The sequence below is a fragment of the Nyctereutes procyonoides genome, unplaced genomic scaffold (assembly GCF_905146905.1).
Source record: "Nyctereutes procyonoides isolate TBG_1078 unplaced genomic scaffold, NYPRO_anot_genome, whole genome shotgun sequence".
In the NCBI taxonomy this organism is placed as follows: Eukaryota; Metazoa; Chordata; class Mammalia; order Carnivora; family Canidae; genus Nyctereutes; species Nyctereutes procyonoides.
The window spans coordinates 380,926-402,744 of NW_026575051.1; the positions used below are offsets into that span (position 1 = coordinate 380,926).

Sequence of the window (21,819 nt, forward strand, 5' to 3'; positions counted from 1 at the left end):
ACTAACAATGAGGCAGAAAAAAGAGAAGTCAAGGAATTGTTCCCATTTACAATTGCACCAAAAACCATTAGATACCTAGAAATAAACCTAACTAAAGAGGTAAAGGATCTGTACCCTAAAAACTACAGAACACTTATGAAAAAAATTGAGGAAGACAAAGAGATGGGAAAACATTCCATGCTCATGCATTAGAAGAATAAATATTGTGAAAATGTCTATGTTACCCAGAGCAGTCAACACATTCAGTGCAATCCCTATCAAAATACCATGGACATTTTTCACAGAGCTGGAACAAATAATCCTAAGATTTGTATGGAACCAGAAAAAAACTCAAATAGCCAAAGGAATGTTGAAAAAGAAAACCAAAGCTGGGGACATCACAATGCCTGACTTCAAGCTGTTTTACAAAGCTGTGATCATCAGGACAGTATGGTACTGGCACACAAACACATAGATCAATAGAACAGAGAACACAGAAATGAACCCTCAACTCTATGGTCAATTTATCTTTGACAAAGCAGGAGAGAATATCCACTGGAAAAAGACAGTCTCTTCAATAAATCATGTTGGAAAATTTTCATGTAGAAGAATGAAACTGGACCGTTTTCTTATACCATCCACAAAAATAAACTCCAAATGGATGAGAGACAAGAATCCATCAAAATCCTAGAGAACACGCAGCAATCTCTTTGTGACCTCGGCCACAGCAACTTCTTGCTATACCTGTCTCCAAAGGCAAGGGAAACAAAGACAATAATGAACTATTGGGACTTCAAGATAGAAAGCTTCTGCACAGCAAAGGAAACAGTCAACAAAAGTAGGCAACCTAGAGAATGGGGGAAGATATTTGCAAATGACATATGAGATAAAGGGCTAGTATCCAACATCTTCAAAGAACTTATCAAACTCAGTGGTATATGCATACAATGGAATATTACTCAGCCATTAGAAACGACAAAAACCCACCATTTGCTTCAACGTGGATGGAACTGGAGGGTATTACGCTGAGTGAAATAAGTCAGTCAGAGAAGGACAAACATTATATGGTCTCATTCATTTGGGGAATATAAAAAATAGTGAAAGGGAATAAAGGGGAAAGGAGAGAAAATGAGTGGGAAATATCAGAGAGGGTGACAGAACATGAGAGACTCCTAACTCTGGGAAACGAACAAGGGGTGGTAGAAAGGGAGGTGGGCAGGGGGTTGAGGTGACTGGGTGACGGGCACTGAGGGGGGCACTTGATGGGATGAGCATTGGGTGTTATATGTTGGCAAATTGAACTCCAATAAAAAGAAATTTAAAAAAAAAAGAACAACTTATCAAACTCAGCACCCAAAAAAACAATCCAGTCAAGAAATGCACAGAAGACATGATTAGACATTTCTCTAAGGAAGAGATACATATGGCCAACAGACAATGAAAAAATACTATCAATCAGGATCATGAAATTACAGATCAAAACCACAATGACATACCACCTCACACCAGTCAGAATGGCTAAAATTAACAATTCAGGAAACAACAGGTGTTGGTGAGGAAGCAGAGATAGAGGCCCTCTTCCACCGTTGGTGGGAATGCAAACTAGTGCAGCCGTTCTGGAAAACACGATGGAGAGAAGTTCTTCAAAAAGTTAAAAAGTTAAAAATAGTTCTAAGCCAGGACCCAGTAATTGCACTACCAAGTATTTATCCAAAAGATACAAACAGGGATCCCTGGGTGGCGCAGAGGTTTAGCGCCTGCCTTTGGCCCAGGGCGTGATCCTGGAGACCCGGGATCGAATCCCACGTCGGGCTCCCGGTGCATGGAGCCTGCTTCTCCCTCTGCTTATGTCTCTGCCTCTCTCTCTCTCTCTGTGTGTGACTATCATAAATAAATAAAAATTTTTTTAAAAAAGATACAAGCATAGTGATTTGAAGGGGCACAAGCACCCCCAATGATAAACATAAAAGCAGCAATATCCACAAAAGCAAAACTATGGAAAGGGCCCAGATGTCCATTAACAGATGAATGGATAGGGGATCCCTGGGTGGCTCAGTGGTTTAGCGCCTGCCTTTGGCCTGGGGTGCGATCCTGGAGTCCCGGGATCGAGTCCCACGTCAGGCTCCCAGCATGGAGCCTGCTTCTCCCTCCTCCTGTGTCTCTGCCTCTCTCTCTCTTTCTATGTCTACCATAAATAAATAAAATCTTAAAAAAAAAAAGTGAATGGATAAAATACAATATTCCATTGTATATACTACTCAGCCTTCAAAAATAATGAAATCTTACCATTTGCAAGGACATGAATGGAACTAGAAGGTATCATGCTCAGCAAAGTCAGAGAATGACAAATATATGATTTCACTCCTATGTGGAATTTATGAAATAAAACAGATGAACATAGGCAAAGGAAAGAAAAAATAAAGACAAAATCAGAAAGGGATACAAACTGTAAGAGATCCTTAACTACAGGAAACAACCTGAGGGTTGCTGTAGGAGAGATGGGTCAAGGGACGGGGCGGGGTAAACTGAGTGACAGGCATTAAAGGAGTGCACTTAAAGTGATGAGCACTGGGCGTTAAACAAGAAGTTGAAAACAAAATTTTAGGGACCCTTGGGTGGCTCAGTGGTTGAGCATCTGGCTTTCAGCTCAGGGAGTGATCCCAGGGTCCTAGGATTGAATCCCACATCAGGCTCCCTCCAGGGAGCCTGCTTCTCCCTCTGCCAATGTTTCTGCCTTTCTGTCTCTCATGAATAAATAAAGAAAAATTAAAACAAATTTTTTTTAATCCCACTTCATCTCATTACTGTAATTCATTTTTGCATACTCCTGTGGTGGAAATTCCTTGATCTAAATAAATCAACATTATAACTCAACATTATTTCATGTCTCCTGAACTAAAATCCCTTTCAATTCTGAACAAGGAATATGATTCTTGGTTTAAATGTCCTACTATACTCATAAATCTCAGCCTATGAAGTTTCACAAGTCATAACAAATGTGGGTTAAGATTTGAGATATCTTTTATTACTATTTTGTGTATTACCATATAGACAGAAGAGATCATAGCATTGTGTTCACCTTCTTTCCCAACTACTCTCTTGAAAAATCCTGGGTACTTCATTATTGCTTTATGTCACAGGTTGGTAAACTATGGTTTGCTACCTGTGTTTACATGGCCTGCAAGCTAAGAATGTTTTTTACATTTTTAAATGATTGAAGATTAAATAAAAATAAAAAATATTTTATTTATATTTTTAAAAGATTTTATTTACTTATTCATGAGACCCACTGAGAGAGAGGCAGAGACACCAAGAGAGGGAGAAGCAGGCTACTTGCAGGCAACCCGTTGTGGGACTCCATCCCTGGTCCCAGGATCACGTCCTGAGCCAAAGGCAGATGCTCAACCACTGAGCCACCCAGGCGTCCCAAAATAAGTATTTTATGACATATGAGAGTCAAATTTGTGTCCATACAGAAAGTTTTATTAACAAAGCAATGTCTGATTCCTTTGGTATTGTCTAACACTGTTTTCACATTATAAATACAGAGGGAGAGTATGGGCCTCAAAGAGGGAAATGCAGCTTATCAGGTTCTTTACAGGAAAGGTTTGGCAACCCCCTATTCTATGTCATAGTACACACCCTACATAATTATATTGTTTTACCTAAACATTCCCTTATCTTTCCTTCCATATTCAACATAAAGTCTTGTTAATAATCAGTCTCCAGGTAAACACATTCTTCATAGACCTTTGAAGTGCACTTCCTCCTGGGAATGGTCACCTACAGATAAAAAGCCAGAATGGAATGCTAGTTACGAACGAACAAATCAAAACCAGAACCAAACCTCACCACCATTATTATCCTCCCTCCAAAGCAAAGCTGAAGAGGCTGGCCACCCCCGGACCCCCGTCAGCGGCTTTCAAACCACCCTATCTTAGAATTGAGGCATTTTGTAAACTAAATTTTACCACTAAAATTCCTAACAGTCAAATAACAATGAGAAAAAAGGTAAATGTAATTTTCCCAAGTTTAATCGTCTTCAAATCATTGGCTACCAGAAAATAAGAGCAAGCAGACCGATTTTATTTAGTATGCATGATTCTAAATCCCTGTACCGGGATCCCTGGGTGGCGCAGCGGTTTGGCGCCTGCCTTTGACCCAGGGCGCGATCCTGGAGACCCGTGATCGAGTCCCACGTCGGGCTCCCGGTGCATGGAGCCTGCTTCTCCCTCTGCCTGTGTCTCTGCCTCTCTCTCTCTCTCTCTCTGTGTGTGACTATCATAAATAAAAAATTTAAAATAAATAAATAAATAAATCCCTGTACCTTGTACACTTGGTATCTCCCACAAATAAACAATTTCTGGCGCTCGGGATAAAAGGTTAAATACTACACTGTGTAAACAACATCACAACTTACACAGAACAACATGGGTCACTGCACTGGGCCATTTGCTTTTGTATCCTCCACTCCTCGCTCGGCAGGGCGAGCGGCAGAATGGCAGGACTAGGTCTTGCACTCCAGCGGGGCAGGTAAACAATGTCTTTACAGCCCGCCTAGAAAGGGTAGGGCGAGGAGCTGCAGAAGCCCACGGCAGGGAAACTTAGCTAATCCCGGAATGTTAAAAGGCTAAAACTCACCGAGTCGGAAGTGACGTGCCAGCTGAGCCCCGCAGGTCGGCCACGTAACTGGCCGCCGCCTCGGCCCGACACCTGCTTCTGGACGGGGCTGAACAGAGGCTAAGTGTGGCGCAAAGCCCGCAAGCGGCCTTACCCTATCCCGCGCGGCTCACGGACCCACGCGGGGCCAGCAAGCGTGGCCGGAGCCAGGCCCCGCAGCCCGGGGGGCCAGCCCGCTGCCCCGGCGCCCAGCGGCGCCCTGCGGGCCATGGGGCTTCAGCGCCCAACCAGGCGCATGCGCGGCCCTCTTTCTCCGGAGGATTCCTGCGGTCACCGGGACGCCCACATTCCAGCCACCTGCCCCTCGGGGTCCCTTCTCGCTCGTGCCTCCTCCGGCCGCCTCTCGCCTCTGGCCCCGCGCCTCCTCCTTCTCCCGCGAGGACCGCTCGACCTTCCCGCGGCGGCCGGCCGACACCCCGGCTCCCGCTGACACGAGCCTCTCGGCGCGGCTTCCGCTTCCGGCGAGTATTGTGTGTCGCGCCGCGGGGCGGGGGCGGGGGGAGGAGGAAGGAGGGAGGCAGCGCTCCGGCGGCTCCGCGCCCCGCACTCCCGGACCTGAAGCCGGGAAGGTAGGTGCCGTCCCGCCGCCGCGCCCGGGCCCTGGGGCCTGCCCCCGCCGGCCGGCTCCGCACGCCGCGTCCCAGCGCCCCGCGACTGCGTCACCGGCCCCCCGCACGTAACCACAGCTGCCTCCGCCCGCCTCGGGCCCGGGCGGACGTTTTGCCGCCCCGGCGACGTCAGCGCGTCCGGCGTTGCTTGGCTACCCCGCCGTTCCCCCGTCCCGCCGCCGCTCGCTCCCCGGGTGAACCTCTGACGCCGTCACCGCGGGCCCCGGCTGCGTCATAGCGGCGGGCATCCCACCTCCACGTCACACCTCCTCCTCACCTGGACGCGCTGTCCTCCCTCCCTGTCAACCGCGACGCTTCCTCTCCCCCTCCACTCCCCCTACGCCACATCTGGCGAGAGAAGATGGAGACGAGGGTGGGACTGAGCTTTGGACGACGCTCAGGAGAGGGTCGCAAGGTGGGACCCCGGACAGTGGTAGAAACAAAACGAGGACGTCCCTGAAGTTTGCCCTTCTACTGAGATGCGAGGAATAGAGAGAAAGAAATGACCAACCCAGAGGCGCCTGAGGCCTCGCTGTGGCTGTGACTCCAAGTCCTCTCTGTGCTTCCCTGGCCTTTGCCCCATTTCTCCTTCACACCACTTCTTTGCCAGTCTAGATCCATCCCGGTCCCTAACTCACCGCAGGTGAGGAGGCCACCTAATTTCTGGAAGCAAGGGGCAGGTTCACTAGTCAAAGTTGGATTCCTTTCGGAAAAGAAAAAATCATCTGACTGAACTTCTCTCCTGGTTGAGGGAAGACTTCAGGTCCAAATAAGTAATCAGCTACTACTCCAGATTAAAACACTTTAAATGTATGTCATTGATATATATAACAATCATTGTCAACCCAACTCATTACATGTCCACTTCTCCCTTAGCACTTAGAGTTAACTATATTTCCTTTCTTCTCTTGGGTCACTTGGTGTGCAAGGGAAGGGATAGGGGCTAGAGAAAGCAAATATTTCATGGATAAAAGTGGTGAATTTCAAGGAAGGAGTGGGGGACCAGCCTTCTGCCTTATAAATCTCTTTGATGCATTTCCAATATTTTGAGCCTTCACTTAAGGGAGACTTTGTCTCATTATGTTTCTCTAATTCCCAACCACTCCAGGTCCTATTAATTGGAGGCACAGTACCTCCAAGGAATTAGTTATCAATAGCTGTTTCAAAAGACTCCAGTCACTGCTGGATATTTAGAAAAGGCTTGTCAGCCCTCCTTTCAAGAAGTATCGACTAATACTCTCTTTAGTGTATTTGCACATATTTATCACTTCTCAGCAGTTCCAAATGTCCAAATGCACGCAAAGAAATGGGATGTTGAATGAATCATTTCATTCCAAGAAGGTGCACTTCCTCTAGACTAGTCTGATAAAAGGAAGAATATCAAATTTTTCTGAAAAGAAGAGCTTGTGACTCTTGCCTAACTTACTCCTTTTATTACCCTTTGAAAAAGTGAGAGAACAGTGGCAGAGAAGGTTATATTCCAAGGGGCTATTGTAATAAAGTTCTTCTGTAATACAAAACTTTAAAATATACTTAAGAAATCTTAATACTTTGACTTTTATGGCACTTTTCACTTTCCCAACTTCCTTTCTCATCTGTTAGAAGAAATATGTCAAACTAGGGATACTTTGGTCTGTTTTTAAGATACATGTGGGGTAAGTCTGGATCAGGAGAGTTATGCTAGGCCAGAGTTGAAGGACAAGCAAAAGTGGAGGTAAAGACAAAAGAGATTGGTGATTGGATGTCAGTGTTCTGAGGAGGGAAAAAAAAGTAGATACCCAGGAGTCACGGGTTTTGAAAACAAAGAGGTTGAGGGGCACGTAGGTGGCTCAGTCAGTTAAGCATCCAACTCTTGACCTCAGCTTGGGTCTTGATCTCAGGGCCATGAGACCCATGTGTTGGGCTCCACATTGGGCACAGAGCCTACTTTAAAAAGGGAGAGAGAAGGAGAGGGAGGTTGAATCTAGCGGAAAAGAAGATGTAAAATACCAAGATAGGGCCAACTGGAGTTAGGATTTATCATGGGAGTAAATGTCAGGCCAGGGATACAAAAATATTAAACCCCCAACTAATATTTTTCTCTCTCTGCCCCCTTTCATCCCTAAGTTAAATAATGGCAGAGACAAGTCTGTTAGAGGCTGGGGCCTCTGCAGCCTCCACAGCTGCAGCTCTGGAGAACTTACAGGTGGAAGCGAGTTGCTCTGTGTGCCTGGAGTATCTGAAGGAGCCTGTCATCATTGAGTGTGGGCACAACTTCTGCAAAGCTTGTATCACTCGCTGGTGGGAGGACCTAGAGAGGGACTTTCCTTGTCCTGTCTGTCGAAAAACATCCCGCTACCGCAGTCTTCGGCCTAATCGACAACTAGGCAGTATGGTGGAAATTGCCAAGCAGCTCCAGGCTGTCAAGCGGAAGATCCGAGATGAGAGCCTCTGCCCCCAGCACCATGAGGCCCTCAGCCTCTTTTGCTATGAGGATCAGGAGGCTGTATGTTTGATATGTGCAATTTCCCACACCCACCGGGCCCACACCGTCGTGCCACTGGATGATGCCACACAGGAGTACAAGGTGGGGAACCAGACACATGATGCCAATGTGGGACAAGAGGGAGGAGCGCAGAGGATGGGAGACTCCCTGGGTAGAGGATCCTAAGCTCCTGAGGGCAAGACTGCATCTGGCCTTACTCTCTAGTCCCTTCAAAGCTACATACACAGAGGGCACACTGTGCATATCTGATCAGCTATCCTCAAGCATGAAGAAGAGCAGTTTTGAGGAGTGCCTCAAAATTGCTTTCTGACTTTTCATAACATTTGAGTCTTATGGGTGTATGCATGGTCTTACATCATTTTTCTTTAAATGAATGAAACCATTTGGAGATGATCAAACTTAGGAAGAATTGAAAGTGGTCTGGTTTCTTCATTCTGTCCTCCTGCTCAGAATGTTCCTTATTTTCCCATTGGTATTGGAAATACATAACATCAGTTTAGACTGATCCTCACCAGACTAAGCTGAATTCATCTGTCATTTACATCTTCCTAGATAATGGAAATGTGGCATCTGATTTAATTACTGTTGGGACACAGGGTATATTTTGAGTAATAGGAACTAAAGATTTTAATACTAGGCACTGAATAAGTATTTTGTTTAATTATGTTAATATTGGAAACAAGATTTAAGGTGATTTACAGTATAAGTAATAAAGACTTTATATTTTCTGGTGGTTTGAGTTGGATGGGAGGACAAGTATAAAGGATATCAGAGTACAAGAAGTCACTTTGACCATAATAGGCAGTCACTTGAGTAAGAAAGTGATAGGATTGGGGAAGGACATGGAGTTGGTGACAGCTGGACAACTGTGAGATTCAGTGAGAGGGAAGTTTGGTAGGTAAGGAGGATGATGGGGACAGGCTGGTGGCAGGAGGAGAGAGCAGAAGTTGACATCCCAAATGACGGGCAAAGAAGGGAGTAGAACCAAGAGGTAGAGAGATGGATAGGAAGCAAATAAATGGTTTAGGATAAATGGGTTAACTTCTGAATGTAGGGTGTTCCAGCCAACCCCAAATGCCACCTCTCCCACTTCCCACCCTCAGGAAAAACTGCAGAAGTGCCTGGAGCCCCTGGAGCAGAAGCTGCAGGAGATTACCCGCTGCAAGTCCTCTGAGGAGAAGAAGCCCGGAGAGCTCAAGGTAAAGGCACAAGATTCCATTTGGGCTGCTCTGCAGGCGGTTAACTACACATTAACCACACATTATTTAATCTACCAGTCCTGATTCATTAGAAAAATGCTGTTCTCTCAAAAACAATGGCTTCTTTGTCACTATATGTTGCACTTAAATTATTTGTCATGAATTAAGTATTGAAGAGAAGGATGTTAGAGATGAAGGAAGGATGGACAGGACATCTTACATGTGGAGATTTGAGGGAGTTCATGCCCGTTCGTCTCCTTTTTTCTTGTAAAGAAGGGAGAGAGTAGGAATAGGAGTCCTTAGAGGGATTGAGGAGAGGAGAATTGGAAGGTCCACTGGAGAGAAAGAAAGAAGAAGCTGGAAAAGAGCTCCCAGAACTACCAGAGACTTTAGGCCCACATTCTCTTAAGTTAGCCCAGGAATGCTAGATAATGTTAGTCCATTTCTAGACTATTCCTCTCTGCATCCTACATCTATAAGATCCTATCTATCCTTCAGGCAGGATGAAAGCCACTTCCTATGCAGCCTTCCTTGAAGCTTTAGAAATTAACTTTCTTAATTTGCATATAATTTTGGTTCTCTTTCATAGCATTACCATATTTGTAGCATGATAGTTTGGTATCTGACTTATTTTATTGGACAGTAAACAGTTCTTTAGTGGCAGTAATAACTAAATATTTATTGAGTCCCAGGTATTAATTCATTGGGTGCCATGACATTCCAAACTTTCAGGGTTGTATTAGGTTTTAAGGTTCTGCCCAGGTTAGAGTTCTAAGAGTTCAGGACAATGAACATGTGAGACCTAGAGGAGCAATAAGACAAAGGAAAGGGAGTCCTGAAGGTCATCTTTAGCAAGGGTGAACTTAGATGCCTTGTAAAGTAGGTATTATTACCCCCAGTTATCTCAAGAGGAAACAAAACCTGAATAAGTATCTAGTCCAAGATCACACAGCCAATATGTGGCAAAATCAGGGATACTAGCTCTGCATTTATCAATAAATATATATTAAACTTCCAAATTCTGTATTTGACACTGGGGAACAATGATGAACAAAAACACAGTCCCTGTCCTGCTTGAGCTTACAAATGAAGTGGAGAAAATAGATAATGACATGGCACAAAAAGCACAGTTGCAAATTCATAAGAAGACAAATAGAAATTGGACCTCATTAAAAGCATCCAGAAGAAACAATGAGTTCTTGGAGTTGAGATTTAGGGATCACCAGAAATTAAACACAAGTTCGAAAATAATAGAAACACTAATTTTTTTAACAATGACAACATTTTGACAGAAAGCAAGTATTATTAAGTATTACTAAGTATACCTTAGTACTTTATATATTTGAATAAAGCAAGCATTTGAATTTTTTAAATTTTTAACTAATTTTGATTGCAAAGGTGAACTTTAAAAAAAAGTTCTTTGTTCTTTTGGAGGGCTCCTGAGAAACTTAAAATATGTGAAAACGAAGCTTATTCCCAGTCTTAACTTTCCTGTTCCTGTTGATCACCTTCTTAAAGGTAAAGGATAAAGAGGGGAATAAAAATTTTTTAAAACCTTCTAAATGCTTGAGCAGAACTGTGATGATTTAAAAATTCAGAGGTCTCTAAAACTACCACCAACATTCCTTTTGTGACCATTTGAATTCTCCTTCCTACCTCTCCCTCATCTCTACTTCCAGAATCAGACCCAGTTCCCCCTTTTAAAAATAAATAATTAGTAATTAACCACACTGAAGTGAAAACTAGGCAAAATTGCTTATCTGTGTAATTTTAAAAACAGACTGCGCCACCCAAATACACCCACACAACATAAAGGAAAGTGATTTAGATAAAATCTGGTATATAAATATTTGGGCACGAATACCCTGAAAGACCCGCAGTGTGTTTTATCTTTGTATGTATACATGATGTCATAAACGATGCAACAAACACAGATTCAGACTGAAATAATTGCATAGTAATGTTGACAAGCACCACACGCAACTTAGCTCTTGGTGACATAATTTTTCAAAATTATAAGTAACTTTTGGTAAAGTTCTAAGAAAAACAAAATGCAGTCTTAGTTTTATTCAGCCGTTTCTGAAAAAAAAAATTCAGGTGTATTAAAATTGGGTAAGGATTACTCTGTTTATGTATAAAATGACATGCAAATCCAGGTCTATGTTTTTAAATATACAGCAGAACATAGAAAATGGTGCAGGACAGTGCATTGTCACAGAGTCATCTCACATATTGTAGTGCTACCAGCCTTACCAGAGTACCTCCAGTTAAGGCAAACAAAAAAAAAAAAAACGCCCTTGTTTTCAAATTATCCCTAGTGGGAAGTAACACCCCCATTAAGAACCATTGCCCTACATAGATAGAGTGAAAAAAAGAAAAGGGATTATGGGATTATATGAAAGATAGCCCTTTTGCTTCCTATTTACCACAGTTATGAATCCTGAATTCTACCCATACATCACCTGTCAATGTACACTAACACACAGAGACACACACACACAGGAAAAACCTGTATTTTACTTGAGGATTAAGAAATAAAATTCAATTATTTTACCAGCATAAATGAGTTTATTCAGGAATAGCAGCAAATTGCAACTCAGGACAAGCAAGCTAAGGTGAAACCATAGGCAAGTCCAGAGAACAAAGAAGACCACTCTTTTATAGAGGAAAGGGGGTAATTGGGAAGGGCTGTTAGAAATGTTAGAAAGTCCTTGGAGGAAACTGGGAGTTCAGTTTAGTGACTTTTCATTGATTGGGTTGTGACAGTCTGTCACTGGCTGGGTTTATTGCCCTGCACAAAGAAAACCTTTTTTCCTCCTGCTGGGGTGGTAAAGATAGTAAGGACTTGCAAGGTGCATCTCTTCGATTGGGTCTAGAGTTGGCCAGTGGGAGGGCATGGGAGCTCCCCCTGCTGGCATCCTGACTGCCTTTTAGTGAGGTTTCCTTTTATTAATTTGCACAGGGTAAAAGTTGTAAGAATATATTTTGTTCCAGTGTGTACCTGAAAAGGCAACCATGGAATGAGAAGCAGCAGCAGCTCTAGAACTGGAGCTATCCAGTGTCTGCTGAGAACTAGCTTGAAATACAGAAATACCTGGCCTGTAAGGCCCATGCTGGCTTTGCAGCCCTTCTCTATTCACCCTCACTATTCACTGCCTTTCAGTCTCTACCTACTTTACTTCCAGAGTCCCAGTCTCTGCTTCTCTTTTCCTTTCCTCTTGGGTTTACTTTTCCCCATCACTCACGTGACACTTGGAGACTCCATCTGGACAGATCACTTATTGCAGTGGAGGTACAGAAGGAAGGACATACTTGCTGATAACCCTCAGAAAGTATTATGGCTGGTGTTTCAGTCCTATATTATCAAATTTCAGGAATGTTAGAGGTTTAATTCTGTGTAGTAGCTGAGAGAAAACATGTTTCAAATTTCAACTACTAATCAGAAACTTCTGGAACTGTCAGTTCTCTGAAGTAATTAAAACTATTTAACAGATTCTTCCCTGAAATCTATATACAGTTGACCCTTGAACAAGGTTAGGCATGCCAACCCCTGTGCAGTGGAAAATCTGCATATAACTTTCGACTCTCCCAAAACTTAACTTTTTATTAGCTTCAGAGGTAGAGTTTAGTGATTCATCAGTTGCATATAATACCCATTGCCTCATCACATCATGTGCCCTCCTTAATGCCCATCACTCAGTTACCCCATCCACCCATCTGCCTTTCCTCCAGAACCCCTCAGTTTGTTTTCTATGATTAAGAATTTCTTCTGGTTTGTCTCCCTCTCTGATTTTGTCTTATTTTATTTTCTGTCCCCTCCCCTATGATCCTCTGATTTGTTTCTTAAATTCCACAAATGAGTGAAGTCATATGATATCTCTCGTTCTCTGACTGACTTATTTTGCTTAGCATAGTACCATCTAGTTCCATCCATGTCATTGAAAAACTTCTTGGTGTTCACTTCGGCAGCACATATACTGAAAAACTTAACTCTTAATACCCTACTGTTGACCAGAAGCATTACTGATGACATAAACAATGATTAACACCTATTTTATATATTATTGTATTGTATACTGTATCCTCACAATAAAATGAGCTAAAGTAAAGGAAATATTAAGAAAATCATAAGGAAAAGAAAATACCTTTATGGTACTATACCATATTTATCAAAAAAAATCCATGTATAAATGAACCCTCACAGTCCAAACCTGTATGGTTCAATAGTCAACTGTATATATTTTGTAACAACCCATTACTAAAATCTTACTGATTCTGATATTTTCCAGTTGGTTCTCTGGTTTTTAGTGGGTAGATGTCTGGCAATAAACAAATGATGACCATCTTGTCTCTAACCTTCTAGTACTCATTACTTTCCTTTCCTTGATAAACTGCATTAGCCAGAACTTCAGAGTTGGGAATAGCAGATATATCTTGTATCTGAAATAGTAGATGTCATTATATTACCGAGTTCTTATATCTTGCATTTTTTTTTTCACTAAATTATAGAAGGACAGGCTTTTTAAAAGTGAATCTCTTTAATGGTCTTCATTCCCGAGTAATCAGTAGGGGTAACAATGGGGATGGAGCCATTATTTACAGAAGGAAATTTCAATGGAGAAAAACATGAATGTCCTATGAAACTATTTCCAATGACACTGGAAGTCTGTGTTAATTCATACACATGGTGGGTAGGTAAGGGCCCCACTGGCCCTGCTAAATATAACACTTTTCCTCTTTTCTCAGAGACTAGTGGAGTGTCGCCGACAACAGATCTTAAAGGAATTTGAAGAGCTTCATAGGCGGCTGGATGAAGAGCAACAGATGTTGCTTTCACGACTGGAGGAGGAGGAACAAGACATCCTACAACGCCTCCGAGAAAATGCTGCTCATCTTGGAGACAAGCGCCGGGACCTGGCCCACTTGGCTGCTGAGGTGGAGGGCAAGTGCTTACAGTCGGGCTTCGAGATGCTTAAGGTTCGACCTTTGTCCCTGCATAGCTCCTCAGGTCAAGTGCAGTATAGGTTTGCACAGGCCATTCTGTCAACCTGGGATGCTCACTCTTCTGCTCTGCTTCTCTAATCCAGTTCTTCCTTCCAGACATACTCAAAGGATCTTTTTCTATAGAAAGGCTTCTCTGATTTCTCCCATCCCCTTCTAATCATTTGTGTTCTTATGTCTTGTGAACAATTATGTACTTAATTTGTACCAAAGAAAAAAATTCCCTTTGGAAGGAGGGAAATCGAGTCTGAATTAGTGAAAAAAACTATACGTTAAAAGTTATGTAAATGTAGTTGCCATTACTTTTAGGTCCTGGAACTTGATTTACGTAGTACTAAAAAAAAAAAAAAAAAATAGAAACCTAGTTTGAAGGACACTTGAAATTATGTATAAATAATATATTACTTTGATATGTAAATAATGCCTCTAAAATGTTTGAAGTAATTTGTTCTTTTATGCCGATGAATGGTGTTAGCAAGGCTGTAGGAAATATGATGTCTCTTATTTTAGGATTAGATTACCAGCATTTGAATCAGTGAGGCTTCATTGTACATTTATCTGCATGTTATGTATTGCTTGGTACTTATTCTTGTGTCCCTTCATGTATGTGTGTTCTGCCTTCCATATTAAACTGGGAAATCCTTGGGGGGCAGAGATTTGTCTTCTTTGTCTTCTGAACCCCAAGTATTCACAAATCAAGATTGGCACACGGTTATTAATGTTTATTAACCAGTACCAGACGGGGATAACAAACAGCAACAGGAGAGTGATTCATTCCTATGGCACCAGTCTGTACTGATCCTCAAGGGAGACAGGTGTGTGGTTGGTACTTGGGGGACAGAGTAAAGAGCGGACACAATCCCTGTCCCTTGCATTGAGCTCCCAGTGTCCTTGAGGAGCAAGACAAAGACACAAGAAACCATTTGGAAGTGATGGCAAATTACCAAGCTTCATGCTAACCAAAAGTTGAAAATGGGGATCAGGTTGGCAGGGATGTACTCAGATCTCTCTGGAGCTCTTCCATTTGCATTGTGACCCACAGCTTGCCCTATTTCTATCTGATAGAAATAAAATCTAGAACTTTGGGGAGGAAGGGGAACCTTTTGCCTTTAGGACCCTTGACTACCAGGACCAATATTGCTTTCTTTTCTCCTTCCCTCTAGGATGTCAAAAGTACCCTGGAAAAGTAAGTGATTCTTGCATCTCTTTGAGTGAGTTAGGTGTTGGCTTAGAGACCAGGAGTACAGTAGAGAGGGGAGACAGACAAGAAAGCCAGGCAGCATCTGGGTAGGATGTGGGAGAATGTTCATTGCATCCATGAAGCCAGTTAGAGAGCAAATCACTGGGAGTAATAGATGTTACCTTTTCCCCTTTAAGCATCAGGACTAACCTGGTAAGGAAGTACCAAGATAATGTAGAACCAGATTCTCCCTATGCCTGTGGATGGAAATGTATCCAAACAATACAGACAAAGGAGGGGTTGGGAGAGTGGGGAGAGTGATTACCCACTTGCATGAAATACAGCCATTCCCCCAGAAAGTTCTGAGATTCATTCCTAAAATAAGGCTGTGTCCAGGGGGCCATGTGGCTCTCCATAGATTGGCAAAAGAAAGCAGTAAGTGAGTACTTGTCTTCAGAGAGGAGGGAGAAAGTGGGAGGATGGAGAATTTTAGTTTCTCCCAAAAAATGGCAATATCTGCATACTCACTCCTCTGGAGCTTCCCTTGACCCTACCCTTTCTTCCCCTATCTCCCTATCCCTCCTAGATGTGAGAAGGTGAAGACCATGGAGGTGACTTCAGTGTCCATAGAGCTGGAAAAGAACTTCAGCAATTTCCCCCGACAGTACTTTGCCCTAAGGAAAATCCTTAAACAGCTAATTGGTGAGTTGTTCCCAAAAGTAAACTAGTAGGGGGAATCAGCAGAGAAGAAAGTCTTTAGGTCCCACTTTATCTGGGCTTCACTTACTTCATCTGTCACTTTTTGTGCCCATAGCCACATCCATCTCTTTTCTTGGCTTTCAGTCTCACTGTCATCTACTCTTAGGCCCACACTTTTCTAAATAGGCACCCAGAGAGGTTAAATAATATGCCTGAACATGTTCCCCCTTGAGAGTAAGAGGGAGAATCATTAACATTTACTCAGAGAAAATAGTCTCAAACCGGAACTGTTCCAGATACATGGTCACCCTGTCCCTAGACCAAAATGCTATCTGCTGTGTATCCTTAACATTTTCTGTTCTTTCTGGCCCTTAAACTATGACTTGTGCTTCTTCATATAGTGAGATGATGTCACAGGGGGGTGGACAAGGGTTAGACAGGAGCCTAAACCATCAGCCTTTGCTGAATCAAGAGCTCATTACTTATTTATTTTAGGGCCAGGATGAGAAGGGATGCCATTGTTCCCTCCTCTCCCGTAGGTGACACCATAGATTGAGAAAGTTAACCAAATCACGGTGTTCTGGGGACCTTTAAGGAAGCAGGCTCTGTAAAGGCAGGCTGGAAGAGTGAGGCAGGGGCATTTAGCTATTCCCATCCTCATCTAGCTCCCCACTCTGGCTTCTCCCGCCAGCGGATGTGACCCTGGACCCAGAGACTGCTCACCCTAACCTAGTCCTGTCAGAAGATCGTAAGAGCGTCAAGTTTGTGGAAACAAGACTCCGGGATCTCCCTGACACACCACGGCGGTTCACCTTCTATCCTTGTGTCCTGGCTACTGAGGGCTTCACCTCAGGCCGACACTACTGGGAGGTGGAGGTGGGTGATAAGACCCACTGGGCAGTGGGCGTGTGCCGGGACTCTGTGAGCCGAAAGGGTGAGCTGACTCCACTCCCTGAGACTGGCTACTGGCGGGTGCGGCTGTGGAATGGGGACAAATATGCAGCCACCACCACGCCTTTTACCCCTTTGCACATCAAGGTGAAACCCAAGAGGGTGGGCATATTCCTCGACTATGAGGCTGGCACGCTGTCTTTTTACAATGTCACAGACCGCTCTCATATCTACACTTTTACTGATACTTTTACTGAGAAACTTTGGCCCCTCTTCTATCCAGGCATCCGGGCTGGTCGGAAGAATGCTGCACCACTTACTATCAGGCCCCCAACAGATTGGGAGTGACAGGTAGGGATGTGGGGATACTTGGAGTGAGTCAGGGTCAAGAGCTATGGGCCTTCCTTCTTGTGACCTGCTGGAATGTCTTTGTGTCTACCTGGTTCCAGTCCTTCACTGTCTAGGAGAAGCACCTTGGTTTCTAGAATGGTTTATATGGAGAAGTAGGTAGGACTGGTCTGGGATGAGAGCAGAGCTGTGTCTCCCTCCTAAGTGTTAGGGTGGGGAGCTCGGTCCCAGGGGTTGTCTCCCCTGAAGTCCATCAGGTTTTCTATTGCACATGGATAGGTTAGGAAGGAAGGGAGAGGCTTTTCCAGAAACAAAAAGTCTATGGGAGGGTCTGACTTGCTCAAAACCAGAAGAGGAAACAGAAACCCCTGTACATCCTTTTAGGGGTTCTTTGACCCAGGATGGTCTTACTTCTTGAAGAAGATCAGAGGGGTCTGTGTACCTCTAGATTAAAATAAAAACGAATGTTAGCTGCCCTTATGGGTCTAGAAGTTAAGGAGTTTTTTTGAGGACAGAGATTGAGCATCAAGAAGATTAGAAAGAAAGTCAGGAAAGGGGCTAAAGGAACAGATTCCTAGAGACTAATGAAGGGTTTCTTTGGTCTTCCATTCCCAGAGTAAGTTGCCATTATGAGTAGGATTGGCCAGAGGTAGGAATGTGGGGAAGAGAGAGTGAGAAGAAAAGAGAGGAGAATGCAGGTCCCTACCTCAGCCTTCAGCAAAGCTGGCCTAGTGCCTGCCTCCTTAGAGTTGGTTATCTCCAAGAAGTTGGTCACTCACCTTTCTCCTGCAGAGATGAGGTACCAGAGACCCTTCAAGACACATCTACCCTTTCATTGCGTTCCCAAGGGAACCTGGAAAAGACAGTCAGGTATTAGAGGAAAGACAAAGGCTTTTCTATCCAAAACCCTGGCCTTAAAAGAATGTTACTAAGCAGCTGCTCCCAAGTTGTCAGCCTTGTTACTTGGCTAAGGTGTTCAAGCCAAAAAGGGAGAAAGGAAATGGAGTCTTTCTCACCCTGAGGACAGGGTAGAAGAGAGAGTGTGTAGAGGGGTGGGTCAGATAGGCAACTTCCTGTAGCCTGTGTGCATATGGCCTGGAACTGTTGTTCACAGGAGCCAGTCTTTTCTTATTTGTTGCCATCCTTCACCTTTTGCCATTTCCCCTATCAGAGAATGTAAATCATTTTAACATTAGGCCAAAATAAACAACTTATAGGGTACACATGTTGTCAAAAAAGGTTACAGCAATGCATGCCAAACCAAACAAATGATATGGAATATCTGCTATTTGGATGATCAGGGGTTCACAGAAGATTGGGACAAGAAACTGTAATTTATTGAGGGTGTTTCAGTTCCTCCTACCACCTCAACAGGACTTTGTCCAGACTCTCCTCTTACCTTTGTGCCTTGACTGTGGTTCTTTGTGGCAAGATGCTTTGGTTGGTAAAACATAATATGGAACAAAGGATCCACTGAAGTGATCTCTGTGTTGTGTGGTAATTTGATGGTGACCCTGTATTGATGTGTAAGAATCACTGGTGTTAAGAATGCATATTCCTGGGGTTCATCCTTGGTGATTTGATCAAGATCTGGGATGGGTCTGGATGTCTACATTTTAAGCATATACCTCATTTGAATGTAGGGACCCTTATGAAATTAATCCCAGAGGAGGTTTTGGCCATTTCTTCTGAGCTGAAAAGCCTGGCTCCCTCTGGCCATCATGATGGGGTTTGAGAAGGGAGAGAGGCCTTATTCTCTCCTGACTTAATGCTGCCCTCTCCCTGTCTTGGAGTTCATTCGTGTTCTGCCCTCCAGCTCATATACATCTACTTCTGACTTGAGGAACTGGTGGTCATGAACTATGAGGCAGAGGTAAACAAAGGATGTCAAACAGAACAAACCAGAGACAGAAGTCAGAGTAAGAGATATGAAGTATATGCATAGAATGGAGAAGGTAGGGGAGGGGAGAGTTTCAGGGGCAGGAGATACTATCAAAAGTTTCTGTGCTCCAGTATCTAAGACTAGAAGTTAGCTAAGATCACCTGCTGTGCACTGCATAATAGGAAGTGGGGTTTTGTTTTGTTTGTTTTTTTGTTAGTGAAAAAGAATGGGAATAAGCTGTGCTTCTTCCTTCCCTCGACCCCCTGATGATCCTTTCCAATTTCACTTCCCCTGGTACCAGTGCTTTTTTGGAATGCATGACTTCTCTTCCTTAAGTGTGTAATCTTCCAGGCATCTGCCTTTAGCTCCAAGGCAGTAGGGCAGAAGTTGTAGCTGGGTATAAATTGCACATAACCATCTTCCCAACCTATCAGCATGAAGAGACCAGTCTTCTGTCCTAAAGATGTTTCGCAGTTTAAGATATGCTCCTGTTCACTAGCCTTTCCTACCTAGTATAATTGATCATGGGCTCAAGGAAGACTAGAAGGAAGCCAAATCTCCGAAAGGGACCCTGGACTTGGATTGTAGGGGTGGGTAGGGGTTTACAAACAGCTGGGGTCTGTGAGGTCGCAGGGCGGCGCCATAGTAGAAGTATGGCGGAAGGGAGGCTCGTGAGTCCAGGAACTACACTTCCCAGGAGGCCATCCGCGGGCGCCCGGGGCGGGGCTATCGGAGGGGCGGGGCCTGCGTCCGCTCGTGCGTGAGGGCTAGCGCGGCGCCGATGGCTGGGCCGGTGAAGGACCGCGAGGCCTTCCAGAGGCTCAGCTTCTTGTACCAGGTGAGTCGGCGTCGGGGGCGTACGGGGAGGCGGCCGGTGTGGCGGGCCACAGAGCAACGGTTTCCCTCCCCCAGGCCGCACACTGTGTCCTTGCGCAGGACCCTAACAACCAGGCGCTAGCGAGGTTTTACTGCCACACGGAGAGGACCATCGCCAAGCGGCTTGTCTTGCGGCGGTGAGACGGTCCGGGACCCTGGCGGCGGGCGGGATGCGGGCAGAGTGGGAGCGGGGAGAGCGGGCGGAGCGATCGGACCATCCCCTCCGCTCACAGGGACCCCTCGGTGAAGAGGACCCTCTGTAGAGGCTGCTCTTCCCTCCTCGTCCCGGGCCTCACCTGCACCCAGCGCCAGAGACGTGAGTGCTCCCAGGGATGTTGGGTGATTGAGGAGCACCGGGCTGGGGAGGGGACCCCGTCCTTCCTTAGATGGGCGTCTGGCGCGGGATTTACAGCGGCCACACACAGCAGGTGTGTTCAGTCGCTAACTCGGTTTAGACGAACTAAGGTCGGGGCAGTAGGGAAATGATGCTGCCGTAGGAGGCAACGCACCCCCATCCGTACCTTTATCTCGCATGGTGGAGCGCAGGATTCACATCACCATTCATTTACTCATTCAGCAAGTTATTTGTCTTTCTAAGATGTCTGAAGTATTGTACAAAATGGACTATTCTCATTGAAATCATAAGATAGACTAAGAAGCAAGAGTAGTGTAGAAAAATGCTTTCCGGGAATCCCCGGGTGGCTCAGCGGTTCAGCGCCTGCCTTTGGCCCCGGGCGTGATCCTGGAGTCCCGGGATCGAGTCCCGCGTCGGGCTCCCGGGCTCCTGGCATGGAGCCAGAAAAATGCTTTACTTAGGGCTGTAAAATCCTTAATTACTTACACCAGTAGTGATAAGCAAAAGGAGTGAGAGATGGAAATTCTAGGCATGTGTGAGGATTCTGAGACAAGTTTGTGGTGTCACGGAGACCAGAGTTCAGGAGACTGGAGTTTGAGGTAGGCAAGGGCAAAACATGAGGCTAGAGAAGGAAATAGGGCAGATCTTGAAGAGGCTTGTTAAGGGGTTTGGACTTTATCTTAAGGGATACCAAAGAAATTGACAGACTTTAAGCAGGGGTAAGATAAATTTGTATTCAAAGTTGGGGAGTGTTGGAATGCCTACTAAAGAACAGTGGAGGCAAAACTGGGTGTGGGAAACCTTTTCTTCTCCTAAACCTGGGCACTCCCCTGCCCCTACTTTTACCTCAGGCTGTAGGGGACAGCGCTGGACAGTACAGACTTGCCTAACATGCGAGCGCAGCCAGCGTTTCCTCAATGATCCTGATCATCTGCTCTGGGCAGACCGGCCTGAGGCCCAGCTGGGGAACCAGGCAGGTGAGAGGTTTGTAGAGAAAAACTGGGGATGCCCCAGGAAGATAGGGGTGATGGAGGGCATAGAGCTGAAGAGGACACATTGGATTCTGGATTGCCGTGAGAGTGCTGCAATCTTAAAAAACTCAAATTCTCATCTACCCAGATCTCAAACCACCACAACCCCTACCAAACGCAGCCCACTCCATTCCAGCCCACCTCCCTGAGGAGAAAGTACAGCGTCAGAGCTCCAGTCACCATTGATGGATTCACCCTTTCAAATAAAGTATAATTGTGTTTCACTTTATGTGCTTCTGAGAGTGTTTCAGCTCTGCATTCTGTTTTTCCTGTTTCAGTTTGTATTTCTCTATCACTGGCTAACCTCCCTGTCTTTGCCAATGCTCATTCCTACCATTCAGAGATCCTGATTTCCATAGACCACTTGACCCCACTAAGCAGCTTCCATTTCCAGGGCCCTGATCCTAGTGCCCCTTCATCCTGCTTTTCAGTACAGTGCCACATTTGGAACTCAGGATCTAGGGTTGTGTGTAAGAGCTTGAGCCTTCATAGAGCAATGCTTCATAGAGCATTTTTTATATAGGGAGCCTAACTGTTGACTAAGGGGCTAGACATACTACTGATGCACTGATGTTGTTTTTAAACAAGGGAAAAAGTTCAGGGGA

At 44.7% G+C, this 21,819-nt stretch overlaps 3 protein-coding genes across 9 annotated transcripts; 2 read left to right on the plus strand and 1 right to left on the minus strand.

Annotated features, from left to right (window-relative positions):
- Positions 1 to 3,440: 3,440 nt before the first annotated feature.
- Positions 3,441 to 5,503, minus strand: LOC129512766 (putative insulin-like growth factor 2 antisense gene protein). The gene is made up of 3 exons (XM_055330318.1): positions 5,483 to 5,503; positions 4,754 to 5,419; positions 3,441 to 4,257 (listed from the first exon to the last, which is right to left on the minus strand). The coding sequence occupies exons 1-2, from the start codon at positions 5,501 to 5,503 to the stop codon at positions 4,769 to 4,771; spliced, it is 672 nt and encodes a 223-aa protein (XP_055186293.1). The 3' UTR covers positions 3,441 to 4,257; positions 4,754 to 4,768.
- Positions 5,015 to 19,966, plus strand: TRIM39 (tripartite motif containing 39). 5 transcript variants are annotated; one of them, XM_055329724.1, is made up of 8 exons: positions 5,015 to 5,120; positions 7,374 to 7,833; positions 8,856 to 8,951; positions 13,698 to 13,928; positions 15,116 to 15,138; positions 15,719 to 15,834; positions 16,523 to 17,073; positions 19,865 to 19,962. In XM_055329724.1, the coding sequence occupies exons 2-7, from the start codon at positions 7,381 to 7,383 to the stop codon at positions 17,068 to 17,070; spliced, it is 1,467 nt and encodes a 488-aa protein (XP_055185699.1). In that variant the 5' UTR covers positions 5,015 to 5,120; positions 7,374 to 7,380; the 3' UTR covers positions 17,071 to 17,073; positions 19,865 to 19,962. The 5 variants fall into 5 exon arrangements, with proteins under 5 accessions (XP_055185699.1, XP_055185697.1, XP_055185694.1 ...); XM_055329722.1 differs by lacking the exon at positions 5,015 to 5,120 and adding an exon at positions 5,153 to 5,228; XM_055329719.1 differs by lacking the exon at positions 5,015 to 5,120 and adding an exon at positions 5,399 to 6,077 and having other exon boundaries at positions 19,865 to 19,966.
- Positions 19,677 to 21,443, plus strand: RPP21 (ribonuclease P/MRP subunit p21). Of its 3 annotated transcripts, none has more exons than XM_055329727.1 (5): positions 19,677 to 19,790; positions 19,865 to 19,965; positions 20,062 to 20,144; positions 21,035 to 21,167; positions 21,303 to 21,443. In XM_055329727.1, the coding sequence occupies exons 1-5, from the start codon at positions 19,734 to 19,736 to the stop codon at positions 21,361 to 21,363; spliced, it is 435 nt and encodes a 144-aa protein (XP_055185702.1). In that variant the 5' UTR covers positions 19,677 to 19,733; the 3' UTR covers positions 21,364 to 21,443. The 3 variants fall into 3 exon arrangements, with proteins under 3 accessions (XP_055185702.1, XP_055185700.1, XP_055185701.1); XM_055329725.1 differs by having other exon boundaries at positions 21,035 to 21,160; XM_055329726.1 differs by having other exon boundaries at positions 19,694 to 19,790; positions 19,889 to 19,965; positions 21,035 to 21,160.
- The last annotated feature ends 376 nt before the right edge of the window (positions 21,444 to 21,819 follow it).

Bases quoted from the DNA above. Each gene is read 5' to 3' on its own strand.
- TRIM39 (XM_055329724.1), top strand. From the start codon at position 7,381: ATGGCAGAGACAAGTCTGTTAGAGGCTGGGGCCTCTGCAGCCTCCACA. The intron at 13,929-15,115 runs GTTCGACCTTTG...CCTTCCCTCTAG, and splicing joins CGGGCTTCGAGATGCTTAAG to GATGTCAAAAGTACCCTGGA. The intron at 15,139-15,718 runs GTAAGTGATTCT...TATCCCTCCTAG, and splicing joins GTCAAAAGTACCCTGGAAAA to ATGTGAGAAGGTGAAGACCA.
- LOC129512766 (XM_055330318.1), bottom strand. From the start codon at position 5,503: ATGACGCAGCCGGGGCCCGCG. The intron at 5,420-5,482 runs GTGACGGCGTCA...ACGGCGGGGTAG, and splicing joins TGACGCAGCCGGGGCCCGCG to CCAAGCAACGCCGGACGCGC.
- RPP21 (XM_055329725.1), top strand. From the start codon at position 19,734: ATGGCTGGGCCGGTGAAGGACCGCGAGGCCTTCCAGAGGCTCAGCTTC. The intron at 19,966-20,061 runs GTGAGACGGTCC...CTCCGCTCACAG, and splicing joins AAGCGGCTTGTCTTGCGGCG to GGACCCCTCGGTGAAGAGGA. The intron at 21,161-21,302 runs GTGAGAGGTTTG...TCATCTACCCAG, and splicing joins CCAGCTGGGGAACCAGGCAG to ATCTCAAACCACCACAACCC.